This window comes from Alligator mississippiensis, chromosome 2 (genome assembly GCF_030867095.1).
Source record: "Alligator mississippiensis isolate rAllMis1 chromosome 2, rAllMis1, whole genome shotgun sequence".
Lineage (NCBI taxonomy): Eukaryota > Metazoa > Chordata > Crocodylia > Alligatoridae > Alligator > Alligator mississippiensis.
The window spans coordinates 201653560-201670795 of record NC_081825.1 but is presented as its reverse complement, the minus strand read 5'-3'; the positions used below and the strand labels follow the sequence as shown (position 1 = coordinate 201670795).

The window sequence follows — 17236 nt, the reverse complement described above, 5'->3', positions numbered from 1 at the left end:
ACAAGTTCTGTCTTCAGAAGTGATTTAAGCATCTAGGAAGCATAGATCTCACTGAAAGATGATGACATTCTTGAAAAAGTGACTTAAGTATATTAGGATCTTTTCTTTATCCTTCATCCTCCCTCCCTCCCCACCTAATTGTGCACAAGGAGTTAAGTGGGCATAGTGTGGGGTAAAATGGCATTCCTCCAGAATCTCTTGTGGATTTTGAAGCCAGTTACATTTGCTACTAGTGTAATGGTCAGGATCATGCTAATCCCTTTGCAGGAATGCGGCCATTTTTAGACACAACATTAAAAACAATGGATTATTCACTTTGCTTCTGGTAATATTGGAGTGCATTCACTTTGGGATTATTGTGCTATAGTTTCTTGAAGTGTTGAAACATTGCTTAACAGTAAGTGAGACAAAACTGGTACTGTGTGTTAAATTAAAATAATTTTACTGACGTGAGAGTATCTAAGTGAAGTGACAAGTCAAGAACTTCCTACTAACCTTTAAAATGTCTATTATGTGTTTAAAATACTTATTTATGGATGGATTTGGACTCAAATATGCATGTGCACCATTCACTGATGTCAAAGGAATTTTAACGTGCCTATCTCGAACTGGAATTTGACCCTGATTCCTATTAGTGAAACATACTGTAGATTGTTCAGCTGTACTTTATGCCCCCAAGGGTTTGGGGGTTTTTTTTATGCTTATATATTTTTTGCCAATGATAATATACTAAAAAGGTGTTCATATTTGAATGCTGAAGGCAGTTGGATTCTTTTAGATTTTGCATTTGCACATGTTTGGGCTAGATTTACCAGTGAACATAATAATAGGTGATTTAATTAACAGTTAAACAGAAGACTCTGATTACACATTGCTTACAAACATTCCACACTGAAATTAAGTTAATTTCTCTTCTTAGTAATTTTAATTTGTATTCAGGCTTCATTGACATACTTTTTATCTTTTGCTGATGTCTAAATAATACCAGACTTCAAATACTGGGTCAGGAGGAGAGATAAATCTTTCTGTTCAACCCCAGTACCCTTTATTTATTTAAGGCATTTCTGAGCAACACTAATTCTGATTTATTACATGGGCTACACTGTTAAAATAATTTGTGGAGAATTGTGAAGTAATGTTGAATTCTTCTTCCATGTGAAATGTACATGAACATGCTAATAGAATCTTTACTCTTTCTAGAAAAGCCTTGAATATCTGCCAGGTTTAAAGAAAAAGACAGAAATAAGGCCTTCTTTTCTCTGTATGATCACATCTGCTCATAATTCTGAGAGGGATTTTAGTTATTCTGTTACATGAATTGAAGAAGTAGTAATTAATGTTTTAGTTATGTCAGCTCTCATGTTCAATTACTCAAAATTCAAATACATTTATCTAGTTGTATCTCATTATATTCAACAACTTTTTTAGAAAGTGTTTTGCAAAAAAGATCTAATTTTGTACCTTTCGTATTTTTTCCCTCTCTTGAAGCTCTAGTTGTAAATAAAATAGTTAACTACAGAGATTTTGTTTCTTCACAATGACATAGTGAAAAATTGGAAGATTTTCCACTAAACAAAATATTTTTTTCTCAGATAAATGTAATCTATTTCGCATGGTACCTTTGGCTGCTATGAGAAGGGAAGCAATCCAAGGGCAAAGTCATAGAAAAAGGGCATGTTAAAACATACATATGCCATATAATAAAGATAAAGTTCATATGAAATTTAATGAACAAATTCCATTTACATTAGTTGTTTTTATGGTTCCCATTACTTGAGTTTTGCCATCTGGTATATAACTACCATTTATAGATATATATATCTATGCCTGCTCATATAGTTACTAAGCACATGCCTGCTCATGTAATTACTAAGCACTCAATATCTAAAACCACGGTGGTATCAGGAGCCAAATTTGAAAACTTTACTTCTTATTTTGATGCTGTTTTGATGATCAGAGATTTAAACAAATTGTAGTGTCTCAGGTTGGACATGTAGCTGTGTAAAAAGATCACTCTAGATACAAGATGTGCAAAATTTTGGGTAGAGACCACCATTTTTTCTGTCCAAAAATCAATGCCTGGGCATCCCTTGGCAATGCTGCCAGAATAATTTTCAGGTAATGCTATATACAACAAATAAGTTTCTATAACCCATCATGATCAGAAGAGAGCTGTTGAAAATCTTAGGATTTGCTTGCCTTAAGCCTACTCACAAAATACAATTTAAAGTGATTCAAGTTGTTATTTGGTAACTCTTTAAACATAAATTCTCAAGTAATATATGTTGATCTACCCAAGAGATGAAGGTAATCCCTTCAGATATCTTTGGGTATTACCCCTGCATGTCAACTTAAAACCAGATATTGTATGGGGGTAAGAATTTTCCACAATTAAAAAGTTGCTTTTTGATTGAAGTGCATATTTTATTATGCAAAAGGATTTTTTTTCTGTCAAGCCCAGGTTTCTAAGGCTAGAAATAGACCCTGACTTTCCCCACATATCAAGTTGCACCCCAGAGATCCCAGAGGTACATCTCAGTAAGTAAAGCTGCACTGGTGCTTCCAGGGCTTGAGGGGCCTGGTCATACATAGGAATGCCCTTGGTGCTCAGGATCAGGCCCCTCAAGCCCCCAAAGCACCTGGCCAGAGCACTGGGTAGCTTGTGCTCTCACACTATAAAGTAAACAAGTGTTCACTGCTAAATAGTGGCACAAATTGATACCACCTTCATCACATCAACACATTTGGGGCATTTGTGGTGCAATAAGGGGTGTGGACATCAGTTTGCTTTGTATGGCAGCACAAAGGCAACGCCTTTTTCCACCCTAATAGACCTGCTGGTATCTGAAAAAACTGTAAAGATGGTTTGATTTGGACAAAAAGGTGTTTGATGGCTGAACAAACTGAAAGAACAGTCTGAATTTTTCCAACCAGCTGTATCCTTTAGTGAAGACAACATTAAATGCAAATGTATTAATTTCTCTTAAAAATGTATTTTCTAAATGTGTGTTCTTTTTTCCTTTATTAGTGAAACCAGGAGGAATACTAAAAAGAGCCTATCAGTATTTAGCCTTGCCAAAATTCTGCTCTGACTTCAGTGTAACAACTGAATACTGATAATGCCTGTAACTAAACTGCAGAATTTTGCCTTTGGTGTTCAACAAGCATACTACAGTAACGTCAGACTCATGACTTTCTACAGGCAGCAATGCTCCATGGAGACCAAGACTTTGAGTTTCTAAACCTATACATAAATTTGTTTATAATTGTCTTCATAAAGTACCTGTAATGTTGCCACAAGGCCAATTGTGATGAAGGGAACAGATATTGGAAACATTTTGGGTTCTGTGCTTGTACAATATAGGTAATTACCAGTCACTGTCAACTGCTGGTGAGAATAGCTAGCTATCAAGGACATGGAGAATTAAACAGGATTTGCAGTAATAGCTACTGACAGTCAAATGTTTCATAAACCTTCACTAAACTATAGGGTTAAACAAAATGATAGGTTTAGTATTGCTATGAACAGTTGAGAGGCTGTGTTGTCTAGTAGATAAGAAACTAGATTGGGAATCAGGAAACCTGGTTTATAGTGTTGCCTCTCAGCTGCTAATCCGTGGTGCAATCTCAGGAAAGTTAGATTACCTTGCTGTTTCTCTTCTCACCAAGCATCAGGGTTTGCCATTTTTACTGTAATTTCATCAGGGCAGGGACTATATTTAATTATATACAATTTCTCAAACAGTGGGACCCCTTTCCTGCAAAAGACTGAAGCTGGCATAATTAGATGCATCTCACTTTAGAGGTCTTTGAACTAAATTTGAACCCTTTTATGAAGGAACTTAGAAATCCTGGCCTAGATGATGGAGCTATGCCCATTTACACTAGCTGAGTAGTAGGCCACTGGTATTTGACTGCACATCTCTTGCAGTCTAGGGGGTATGAAGATACATGGTTATTTCCAAGTCCATGTAGGAATAAGAAACCAAAAAACTAATTTTAGAAAGATTCAACTGAGAGAGCATGAGCACAGGGAGCAAAGACAACCTTAACAGAGAGGGGGTAATTTGCAGATACAGACCAACAGCCTGACTCCTATTTGTTTGACAGATAAAGTGCAGTTGGTGAGAACTAAAAACCAGTTTGTGAAATTTTAAGAAAAAAATTTGGAGAGAAGTTAAGAGTGAAATGTGTGCTCCATAAAAGTAAAAAAATCCCCCTAGGCATGTTATGCCATAGAAGTTAGTAATTATGGGAGTGGTTATTAAGGTGAAATGCAAAGATAAATTTAAGTACAGGTCTAATTAATATATTCAAAACATGGTAATTGTGTTCATTAACTAGACTGAATGATTTACATTTGGATCATTCAGTGATACGTGATGGAAGACTTCAAAACAACTTGAATTGAAATCCCACCCAGTTGGATCAGTTTACAGAAACTATTGTGCGAAGCGTGCTTAGAAATTTCAGCAAGCATGTTTTGCACAATCAGCTTTGGAAACTGAAGTGATAGAGTTGGATTTACTGTTAGCTTTAACTTTAATTTTAAACTCAGATGAAGATAACAAGAATGACATAATTTCTGTTTACCTTAGTAAATATCTATGTTTTTGGCAATTCGCTTAAGCACTAAAATAACTACACATGTGATTCTCAACCACCATGCCGCAAGAGCCTTTTAACATAATACAGGAAACTATGCAAACACCTACACATGATTCATAAGATAAACCCACAGATTTCAAATAGTATTCTAGTGTCAGAAACATTATGACCTCATATGGTCTTTCTGAGTTCCTTGCAACAGAAAAATTGCTCTATTTCCATAGTCAAGAGATGAGTGAAAGCTCAGAGCTCACCCTTTCCAAGGGGTACCTTGAGTCAAGCAAGAGGTGCCTCAAGTCTAAAATGGATGAGAACCACTGATCTATACAAATCATAAAAACCCAAGGAAGAAATTACTTAAAAGGAAAAATTACAATATGAGTGTGTATTTATAAAAAGGGGTGTAGGTTGTAGCCCTGTTGGTCTAAGGACATAGGCAGACAAGGTTCCTTGGTTGAATCTGATATCTTTTATTAGACCAACCCAAATAGTTGAAGAATAATTATTAAGCAAGCTTTCGGGTTCAAAAACCCTTTGTCAGGCTAAGGAAGTTTCAGCAGTTGGTGAAACTTCCTTAGCCTGATGAAGGGTTTTTGAACCCGAAAGCTTGCTTAATAACTATTCTCCAACTATTTGGGTTGGTCTAATAAAAGATACCAGATTCACCCAAGGAACCTTGTCTGCCTATTTATAAAAAACACACTATTAAAACCCTTTCATGGAATATTAAGGATCTGAGCTAAAAAAAAAGCAACCTGAAAGTAGTGCTTCTTCTTCACATTTCCATCTGTCATCATTTTAAAGTTCCCCGACCACTGACTTATCTTGAGTGACAACCATAGGAAGGCATGGGGCTTTCCAAACTCTTTTTCCACCACATCGTGCTATGATTTTAACCTACTTCATACACCATAAAAGTGGGTTGCATTGATGTCTGGCCCCAGTTGACTGTATAATTTCTTAGAAGCTTGGATGTACTTGAACAGTTTGGGAATCTCTAGCTGAGTAACCATATTTAAAACAAACATTGAATCTTCATTCACATGTTAGTGTATACTATTTAATTACATAACATGCACGCACAAATACATCGTTTTGCCTATCATTTTTCTGTTTTTTTTCGTTTTGCCTATCATTTTTTAATCCTTTTTTTAAGTAATTTCTCCTTCATTCTTTTCAACCACTATCTTGTTTTTGTTCGCCAGTCTCTGATTTCCCTTTTAATCTGATGCACCTTCATTCTCCTCTTCCCTAATATTCTAACTCTTGTAGGGAATGTTAGAGAAACACGATGTTCCTTTTTCCATCATGGAGAAAACTAACAAGGCCTATACCACTTAGTATCCTTACTGATTTCTTGTTCTATCTCTTTCCTTCATACTTCAGCTTAAATTGGAAATTCTTTCAGATAGGGACATTTTTTCTCAGATATACAACACAGACTGTGAGTTAAAAAAAAAATAAAATGAGATTTACATTTTGCATCTGAAGTCAATAGATTCACACAATAAAAAACTACACACACAGTTTAATTCCTTGTTGACTTCACATTTAAATATTGTATCCCTAAGATCTTTAAACTCTGCAAGGGTTTGGAATAAATCATACACAATATATTGGCTACATGACCATTTGTTTTAAAATATTAATGCAGAAAGAATACATATATCCTCCTAATTTGCCTACTTTTCTTGAAACCATGCAGCTTTAGGAATCAAAGCAACAATCCCAAGATCAGAAGGTTTGAGCTTTGTTGAAGGATAGTAGAATCAAAGTAGATGACAGCCCTTCTATTACCTAGTTTATTCAAAATTTTGCTACCAAAAGTTCAACTGTAAAGGTAAAAGAGTAGGGCGGGTAGAATCTGCAAGATTCTGAACTAATACAGCAGCCCAGGAACTGGAGTGGATGTCTGAAGAAAAGGCATTAAAGAATGTTATATGAAGAAAAGGCATTAAAGAATGTTTTTATATTATATATAACTGAAAGCATCTTAGATCTCATATATATATAATTATATTATATATATATGAGATCTAAGATGCTGTCAGTTAGAAACAAAATGATTTATATCCATGTTGGCAGTAGAAAGAGAGGTATTTTACCCCATGGTTAATGGACTGTGAGTGTTTTTGCCTTCTTCTGTAGCGAGGAGTAAGGCCCTCTTCCTAAAATCTTTTGAGCGTATATTAACAATCTTTGCAGTGGCAGGACATTGATCACCATGATCCCCATGCTTTCCCTGTGGCAGGGAAGGGTGTTATGTCATGTTTTGCATCAGGGATGACTGTGTAGTTTGGTCACTGGTTAGACAATGGATTTGTCTAGGATGGTTTGCACAGGGATGATCCTGCCTCAAGTTGCTCAGGTTGGACTAGATGACCTCTCATGGTCCATTCCAGTCCTACTTCTCTATGATTCTATGACACAGATATTGTCATAGGGTAACCAATACCAATGTTTCAAATGTTAATCCTCCTCTATATTTCTATGGTCTATGTGTTTCAAGTAGAGATCTGCCAGGCATGACATTTTGATCCAGATTCTCACTTCCCCAAAGCTAGAAAAGATTTGTTTTTTTGGTTCAGGCCCATCTCCAATTTTAAACAGATAAAATGTTAGACATGACAAAGTAATTTCTTAGATTAGTGATTATTTACCTAATAGGCTGCTTACATGTGAAAATTATTCTTTAAGAGATTAAGACAAAGGTACTATATCTTACGTAAATTTGAACAGAGATTAAATATTTTTCCTTTAGGCTTTTAACACGTATTCTTTTAAGCACTATCTAAATTATGAAAATTATTTCTTTTACAGATAAAAGACTAAATAATAATCACATAATTAAGCCATGTTAGCTCTGGAGCTAGCAAGGTGATGATAGTATGCCAGCTTATGCTGCTGACAGTATACCAGAGCACTCTTCCTGTGAGTCACAGGTAAATAATAAAAAATGTTAAATAATCATTCTGCAATCCCAAAGGTGATTGTGCAAGTGACTACTTTAGGTTAGCCTGTCATAATTGCACTATGTTATACAAGGACCTTCATCCATAGACAAATTCCCATCTTACAGATGAAGCAACTAAGGTACAGAGAAGTGAAATTATTTCACATTCACATTGTAGTAAAAGGGCCTAAAGGCCATAAGCGTTTGAATTCTGCACAAATGTCTAATGAAGAACTATCCTTGCCCCAAAAGCTTTCATTTTAAGAGATGAGTTACCCTTGGTCACAAGGTCATTGACAGAGTTGATAATAATATCCATCTCTTCTTCCAATCCACTGCATCATGCAGCCTCCAAGACTCACCTATTTGCCATTGTATTCCCAAAGAAAGGTTGATAATGTGTCCACTGTAGCTACTTACTTCTATTCCATGCCTCTAGTAATGTATTAATGTGTCAAGGCACTGGGGAAGCAGGCACTGTGTAAAACAGATAAGTATTGATAAGTATATTTCATACATTTGTATAGTGTAATACTACTTACAAAGCTTCAAAAATACTGCTATGATTCATTATTTATATATGACTATGTGTGCTCATGCACATGATGATTGATAGTGATATGGAAAAAAATATTCCAGCCTCAAGTTGCTTTAATTTAAAATCCTAATTCTACACATGACTAGTCCCATTGGTGTGGGTATGACTATTTCATGTGTGTAAGTTTATAGGATGACCTAGGGTTGTTGGTTGTAGCCACGTTGGTCTAATGACATAGGCAGACAAGTTCTTTGGGCAAATGTAATACCTTTTATTAGACCAACTGAATAGTTGGAAAAATTGTTCTTTGCAAGCTTTCGGGCCCAAACATCCTTCTTCAGGCATTGGAGGGAGTCTTCCATTGGTTTGTGTGCTTTCCTGTATAGATTAGAAGCCAATATACAAAACTACTGGTCTGTGAAAATGCAAATGTAGGTAGACAATAGATGGGTAGGAGTGGGGTGGATGGAAAGGGGAATGTTGACCTGGTGAAAGAATGCAGCTACCAAACTGTAGCGAGGTTACATAGGGAAGAACCTTACTTGCCTAGGATGACCTACGAATAGGTAAGGAAAGTGTGTAATAAACAATGAGAAGGAAATGCCATTCTTGAAGAAGCCTTGTCAACTTTGTGGATCTTTTCAAAAGCAGAATTCATATTTTATAAGCTTCACAAATGTTGTAACTTAAATGCACTGATATTTAGACATGTTGAAATGCCTGCAAATTTATGATGTAGGAATGAAATCCAGAATTCTTATCTTAAACAGTATCTTACTCCTCTAAACATCAAAAGGACAACTCAAAGAATAAAGTGGCAATCATTTTAAGGACGGGGAAGAGAATCTTATAAAGACTGATGTTTCTACATAGCAAGGCAATGCATTAAGTCAGGGGTGTCAAGTATGCAGCAGAAAGGCCATAACTGGCCCATGGAGCTGCTCTGTCCGGCCCGCAGGATTACCAACGTGGCCAGGGGCAGTCTGCTTTAGAGTAGCAATCCTCAGCAGCAGGGCGCATGAGGTCTGACACTGGTCTCCCTCTGGCCGATTCGCTACTCCTACTTCCCTAGCTGCTGGCCCCCTCCATGTGCCCTGTGCTGGAGCAGGAGCTAGATTTCCCATGCCGGCATGGGACACATGACAGTGGCAGCTCTGACTCTAGCACAGGACACACAGAGGGGGCTGGAGACTCTGCCATGTGCCCTGGTCTGGAACCAGAGCTGCTACTGGTGAAGCAACTTCCGCTTGCCCCAGTCTGGATACAGCTTGCAAGGAGTTCTGTTGCCTGGGTCCAGAGTGAGTTTGACACCACTGCATTAAGTTATGGTTATACAGTAGATGTTTCTAAGGTCATTCTTTGATGTTTCTGTTTGAGGATGTTTTGGTGATTCTGAATCATGATCTAATTTTTGCTTGGGATTTATTCACTGTTCTGATTTAGCTAAACTGAGCTCATTTAGCAATGAACTTGTATAAAAGAAGCAACACCATGCAGACTCTCTGCACTCCCTAAAGCCCCTTTCTTTAAACTATATGCTCAGGAGCATTAATATCAAGTGACTTCAAAGGGAAGCTGCTTCCAAAATCCACAATGGCTTGTATTTTGTCTTCATAACTACTGTAGCTCACCAGACCTGTTATTTCATTTCATAGCCTGCACTGCTGCTTTGGTGTGTTGATCTATATTCCCAGCACAGCTCAAAAGCAGCAGTATGCAGCTAGGTAGAGTTTACCTAAAAAGAAGTTCTGCATATACCTCTCTGCAGACAAAGGTACTTTTTGTGTTTTAAAAGGAACCATGCAAATATGTCACACATTTGCACTGTTGCCACTGCATCTTGTTGTACTCTTACCCATTTATTTGATTCACTAACCTATGACATCTTTGGAATAGGGTCTTTCTTCCTATCTGTCTATATACTGCCTGGTTAGCACAATGGGACAGTGGCAGAACTGGGGTGCATACATGCCACAATAGTAAAATTTGAAATAATTAAGAGATGTTAAAATTATTACTTATACTGAGAACAATCTCTCCATTATAAAGAAAAGAAAGAAAATTGTATAAAAGCATTGTTTACAGAATTAAAACTAACAGGTGTGCCGGGGTATTGAGTTTTGCCAGCGTACTGAAAATGACGTAAACCTTTGGTCAGTTTCCGATTATTTTCATGGCAGTGGATTCCTGAGATTAGGTCAAAGTAAAAATTAAAGTACCTGGGTGCTTTTACATGTTCTGTTGGGGGGGGGGAGCTTTTTAACTTTTACATGGTTCCCTGTATAAGAATATTCAAATACATGAATGTTTGACAAAATCACTGCAGCCACCACAGCCTCTTCACTTTAATACCACTGCAGCCTCTTCGCTCTAATCCCATTTATAGTTCTTATACCCCTATTCCTATAGAATAGCTAGTGAATCAGCAGTCATGGGCCCATCAGCTCAACCTTTCCTCTAAATCACACATGGGTACTGAAAGAGCTTCAGACAACACAGGATCTGTGTGCACTTGAACCACAATAATTCTGCCATGGGAATGGTCCTTCCTAGCCAAACATAAGTGTAACTTTAAATTTCCTGGCATTGGTTCTCTGGCCTCATGCTTTGCAACATATTTCACGTATGTATCAATATTATAATTATACACTGCCTGTTGCAGCTTATTTCTGTAATGTGGTTTTTTTTATTGGTTTGGTGTGGCTAAGTGGAAGAACTTGCGTAAAGCTGTTTGAAGCTTACTGAAGTATAATGCTTACATCAACCATTCGCTTAAAGATGCTGTCTGCAGCCACTTACATCACCTGCCCATTACACCTTCAACAGTTAAAATAATATGGCAACATATGATCCCCACCTCCACTAAAATCCTCAGGTAATTCCATACTTAGAATTGCAGAGTAGGAAAAATCCTCATGAACACTTGCGAGCATTTCCAAGTGTCTACAGACTAAATCTTTTGCTACAGATGGGTCTGATACTCTGTTGTCTGATATCTCATGGAGTCATTTACATTTGTAAATTGCCATCACACACACAAGCAAGTGGAGGATTCTGATTTGGCATAGTTTTCCGCTCATTTGCACAGGTATGAATGACTCCACAAAAAGCAAGCCAGAGGGGAATCAGACCTGATGCTTCACCATTAAACTTATTTAAATTTAAATTGAAAAATACTCATTTATTCTTAGCTCTTATAGAGGTTTAATTCCATTTAAAAATATGTAGTTAAATATTTTCTAGGCTAAACTAAAAATACAAGAAACACAATTGTGTAACTGGTTTGCTTCTTCAAAAATATTTTTAAAAGCATTTGTTATTAATGAAGACCACTTAGTTTAGTAAAGTTTATCAGTAAAGGCATTACTGGAAACTTTAAAGTTTCTACTTGTACACATGCAATATTCCTTTTATTAATTTTAAGTTGGATGAATGCAATTTCCATTATTCTGCTCTACAGTAAAATGCTTAATGGTAAGAATTCTGTTTAAAAAGTAATTTTCTTTGGAAAAGGGAATCCAATCTTTAGCTCATGTAGCTACAAGGATTTATACTCAGAATCTGGTCCACAATGTATCTCTTTTTAATACTTTCCTATAAAATATATGTAACATCCATAAATAAATAACCTGGTCTCAAAAGTTCTAAAATGTCATTTTTCAGAGACTATTCAGTAAGGTTTGATTCATCTCTCAATATTTAAACTGATTATTATGGTATTTCTCTGATACACAAGGCACAGTGATCTCTTATTGTGAGTGAATACCATGCATTTTTAAGAGCTAAGATGCACAGGAAAAATTGGCAGTCCAGCGAAATCCAGGTTAGAGTCAATGGCATACTATTATTTTTGGAATAACTGAAAAGATTAACTTGTTTTGCACAGCTGTAGTATGGCAGGGCTGAGTTCTACCTTGATTATTGTATCTCTGGATTCTGAGTTGGCCTCAAATGACCTGGATGGTAGTTGAAGTTGATTCAGTACCATTACTGAGCTCAATCAAACATCAGCTTACGTGATGTAGAAAATACATTTGAAGAGAAAGGGCTGAGTAAGTCTTACAAGTCTAGCAAACATTGATATTTGCTTTTTGTCCACAGATAAATTAGGATAAACAGAATTATCTGTGCATGGGAGAATATATCATCGCAAGATGTATAACAGATGCTGCAGCCTAATTTATGTTTTGATTTATTTGCTCATGACATTGCATGATTTAATATTGCTGTGTTTCTTGTTGCATAAAAATTTACTTAAAATGTGTATATATGAAGACCTGAGGAAGAATGTCTTGCATTCAAAAGCTTGTCTAACTTTACCGAACTAGTTGGTCCTATGAAAGATATCACCCAAAGAAACCCTTGCCTCTCACAAATAGATGAAGACAAACTGGTGTCTGACAAATTAACCACTTGCTGTGCTAAAACAGCCATAGCCTGATTTTCAACCATTTTTGACCCTATGGAAGAGCCAGCTGAATTCTTAATTGAAAACTTTTTGTAACGTAACAGCTCACTTTGCACTATTGAGGGCTGAGTTTAATATCAACTAGAGAAAATATATCCCAGCATTTTTCTATCGAAGGGCTTAGAACAAGAAATCTACATGGTGCTGTATTTACTTATAGAAAAATGTAGGATTAAAGATTCTACTCAAGGAAGCCTTTGAAGTGAAATAAGAGATGGGGAATTTAACGAACGGGTAATTCCAAACCTAAATGAAATGCAAACATTTGGTGTGGTTTTTCTTTTTTTCTCTATAGAAGTAGGGGGGAGAAGGCCTAAGACCTGTCTGCAGGTGCCTCGTTATAACAAGTTGAGGCTTAGTACCTACTACCCCAGACCTCTTTCCCAGCGGTCCCTATTTGACAAAAGGCAGCTCCCATAGTGCCAGGATGCTGAACTGCCATAGCACGAGTTATGACAAGCCTGGATGGCCTCTAACTGGCCCTAGGGGCTGCCTGAGGTGGCTGAACAGTGGGAGCCGACACGATCCAGATTGGAGAATGGGTTCTTTCAAAAATAATCTTTTATTCTGAGGGAAATAGTTAAGAATAGATCAGTAAAAAGATTTACACTCCCCCCGCCCTGGTCAGGGATGGATCTAGGCACTGAGGGGCCTCAACCCCTCTCGTCCCCAGAGATGGACCCTGGTGCTGAGGGGCCTCAGCCCTACCTCAGGGATGGACCTAGGCACTGAGGGGCCTCAACTGCCCATACCCTGAGATGGACCCCGGTGCTGAGAGGCCTCAACCCCCGCTCATCCCCAGAGATGGACCCCAGTGCTGAGTGGCCTCAACCCCTGCCCCAAGGATGGATCCAAGCACTAAGGGGCCTCAAGCCCCCACCACCCCAGAGGGACTCAGGTGCTGAGGGGCCTCATCGCCCCTCATCCCCTGGGACAGATCCAAGCACTGAGAGGCCTCTACCCCCATGTCAGGGGCAGCCTCAATCCCTTGGCCCCAGAGATGACCCTGGGTGCAGCAGGAGCCACGGGGCTATATGAGGGACTCGCAGGCGGGCAGGCAGTCCGAGTCCTGGCTGTGCATGGAGCTGAGCCCAGTGTCCGAGTCCTCGTCCTTGTCCTCGCAGCCCTTGGGGGCCCAGAGCTTGGGCTCGGGCAAGGGCAGGGGCTCCTCTGGCCCGTCGGCCACGTCCAGCGCGGCCAGGGCGTCCCGCAGGTGCTGCAGCTCCCTCCGCCGGGCTTCGCAGGCCTGCCGCGCTGCCTCCAGCGCGCCCCGCACCGCCTCCAGGTCGGTGCCGAGGCGCAGGCCGATGTAGAGGCTGGCGCTGAGCTGCGTCTTGAGGCGGTCGCGCTCCCAGGCCGCCTCCTCGCCCTCCCCGTCAGCCCAGCAGCCGCTCAGCTCCGTGGTGCATAGCTCGGGCTCGGGCAGCCTGCACCCCGCCGCCTCCAGCTCTTGGCGGCGCCGCCGCATCCAGCGCTCGTTGAGCTCCCGCTGCAGCTCGGCGCCCAGGCGCTCCAGCCGTGCCTCCAGCCGCTCGTGCCGCTCCTGCAGCCGCCGCAGCGCCTCGCCCCGCTCCGCCAGCGCCAGCGCCGCCGCCTCCTCCTCTTGCCCCCGCTCCTCCTCCTCCTCCCGCTCGTGCTCCTGCCCCTGCTCGGCGGGCCCGGCCAGGTAGGTGTCCTGCACGTAGTTGGCGCCGTGGCGCCGCACGCGGGCCAGGTGCGTGCGAGCCTCGTAGCCCTCGATGTGGCGGTCCAGCTCGCGCAGGCGCTGCCCCTGCTGCCGCAGCGTCTGGTCCTGCGACAACACCAGGTGCACCAGGGTCTCCATGCGCTCCTGGGCCGCCGGCTCCGGCTGCGGCTGCGGCTCCGGCGGCTGCTGCTGCTGCTGCTGGCGCCGCTGGATGGCAGCCAGCTTGCGGAAGGCTTTGCGCACCGCCCGCCGCTGCCGGGCGCCCGAGCCGGGCCCGGGCCCGTCCCTGTCCCTGTCCCCGTCCCAGTCCCTGCTGGGCACGACGCGCGCCTCGGCGCTGCGCGGGCCGGCGCCGGGCAGGGAGGCGCCGCTGCGCACCAGCACGAAGCGCACGTTGTCCCGCTCCGCGCCCCAGGCCGCCCAGAGGCGCAGCAGCCGCGTGCGGCCGGGCAGGCGCCGCTCCGCGCCGCGCCACTTCTCCACCACGCAGTAGGCGCCCGCCGGGCCCCGCAGCATCGCGCCCGGCGACTGGGGCTGGGGCTGCCCGCGGCGCTGGCTGTCCGCCAGCAGCGCCCGCACCACGTCGGAGCAGGTGGTGCGGCGCGACAGCCCCGAGACCAGCTTCTCCTCTTGGCACACCCACACCGACACTTTGCCCTCCTGCGGCTCCATGGCGGCGGGCGGCCGGCACGGACGGACGGATCACGGCGCCGGCGGCGGGCGCCGCCGGGAGCCCCCCATGGAGGCGCTGGCCCCGCCGGGAGCCCGCTCGCCCGCCTGCCTGCCTGCCTCGCCTTGCCTTGCCTCGCCTCCTCCGGCTCGGCCCCGCCGGGTTTTCCTCTGCCGCCACGTGACGGCCCCGCCTCAGCCCGCCTCCCCTCGGGCCGCGCGGAGCCGCCCCCTCGCTCCGAGCTGAGACCCTGCGGGAGGAGAGCTGGCTCGGCCCCCTCTCCGTCGCTGGGGCTGGGGAGGGAGCATCCTCCACCCCCCAGGGTGCCAACCCTTGCAAGAAGAAAGAGTCACAGTGTTCAAAATGTGGGACCCGCTCTGACTGGGGTGCGTGCAGCCTAAGGACACGGGTAGACAAGGTTCTTTGGGGGGATCTGATCTCTTTTATTAAACCAACTCCAATACCATGACCAAACAGGTACTTACCTGGCAGGGGAAACGCCCTGTATCTGGGTCCATGAAGGCAGCTGTCCTTAAGCGTTTCTGGGGATAACTTCTGACGCAGTTTGATACCTGCCGAGGAGTTGGGGCTTAAAGCCCACTTTATGGAAATGGGAGGCTCCTCCCTAGCTTGCTTCTGCAGCGGTATGGCTGAGGGCAGGCAAAACTTGGGGACATCCGAACCCCCTCCAGGCTTGGAGGGGGTTCGGATGCCCACCAAAAGACTTTGGAAATAGCTGAAGCCCCTGGTGGGGGTGGAGGATGCTTGCTGGTTGTAGGGCCACTGATGGCTCTGGTTTGACTCACAGATTTGGACTTGATTTGGCTGATTTGGCCTGGAACATGAAACATTTCTTTTAAAAAAAACAACCCTCAAATAGCTGGATGTTTTTTGAAAAAAAAACAAGTTTGGAAAAAAAGCTGGCTAAGGAAAATGTTCCCAACTATTTAAGTTGGTCTAATAAAGGATCTCAAATTCACCCAAAGGACCAATTTTGAGGTAGCAAATTGAGATGGCGAAACCCTAGTCACTCTTTGGGGTGTCTTACCTGACTTTTGGGTTTGTTATCAGCACTTTTTGTATGGCTGCTTTCCTCAAAATAAAGAAATGCTTCAACTTTGACCCACTTCTCACTCACTGGGGAAGAAGTAAAGTGAACAATATAAAGTAAGACGGCGCGGTGGGTAAATGTGATGTTGTTTATTCGACCAACTAAATATATTTAGTAATATATTTACCCAAAGAACCTTGTCTGCCTATGTCCTTAGACCAACACACTACAACCGACACCCCCAATATAAAGGAAATAAGAATAAGATGTATTTGCATACTCGTTTGTGTGTTTATTTGCATATTTTTTCAGTGGATGATAGTTTTTCATCAAATATGATCATTTTGAACTTCCAGTACAATAATTTCCTATTTAAGACCTGGCAGTGCTGATCCCCTCCACTTCCATGAACCTCCTGCCCCTCACTCAGGGGAGAGGGGTTGGCAAAGCACATGGCAGATGAGAGGTGCTACTGGAAATGGGGTTTCTTAAAGTACTGCCTCAGCCACATTTGAATTCCAGGCGTCCTGCCCCCTTTTGAGTTCTGCCCCCTTTTGCTTTCTTGAAAGGGGTATACAGGAGATCCTGGGGTATAAAAAGAACGAAGCAAAAAAAAAAAAAAAAAAGAAGCAGGGCAGTTCACATGGTGGCAGCATGCATTGCCCAAAACCAGAGCCTGGCCAGCCAGAGCCACACTCCAGGTGCCTGCCAGACTTCCTGCCATAGCTGCTGCCCTGGGAGGCCCCCCAGGAGCCCAAGTAAGTCTTCTGGGGCCAGAACAGTTGCTAGCCCCAGCCTCCCCTACCCCACTCAGGGTAACCTGCCATGTGCCAGAGCATGCATGGCACAGGTGTTCCCTGGCACAAGTAGCAGTGGCACAAGGTGTACCGCTGCTAATCATCTCCAGGGAAACAAATGTCTGTGCTCATCTGGATGTGTCCACACACTGCATCTGCTAACCCCAGAGGCTACTGCTATTATTAATGTGTTTCTCAATGTGAAAGGGTTATAGAATTTTGTCATCCTTTTTCAGGGAGATAGTGGAGAAGTTGTGCTTTAGTGGCATGCACTATTCATGAAATGAGTGGTATATATTAACTCTCTAATTGCATGTAGTTCCAGACATGCAGTCTGATTACATGTGGATTTCAGCCAGAAGGATAGACTTACTCCAGGTTTAGGAAGATGGGTCCCTTCAGAGAAGACCTTGAGGTAACCCTGTTGCTAGGGTGTAAAGTGGCATCAACATCCATCAGACAGT

The 17236-nt window shown here is 42.3% G+C and overlaps 1 protein-coding gene across 1 annotated transcript; it reads right to left on the bottom strand.

Moving 5' to 3' along the window:
- Positions 1–13110: 13110 nt before the first annotated feature.
- RASSF10 (Ras association domain family member 10) lies at positions 13111–15062 on the bottom strand. Its single transcript, XM_019477209.2, has one exon. It carries the CDS (start codon positions 14924–14926, stop codon positions 13598–13600), a length of 1329 nt encoding a protein of 442 aa, XP_019332754.2. The 5' UTR covers positions 14927–15062; the 3' UTR covers positions 13111–13597.
- Positions 15063–17236: the final 2174 nt, after the last annotated feature.

Excerpts from the sequence above, each read along its gene's own strand:
- RASSF10 (XM_019477209.2), bottom strand. The coding sequence starts at position 14,926 with ATGGAGCCGCAGGAGGGCAAAGTGTCGGTGTGGGTGTGCCAAGAGGAG.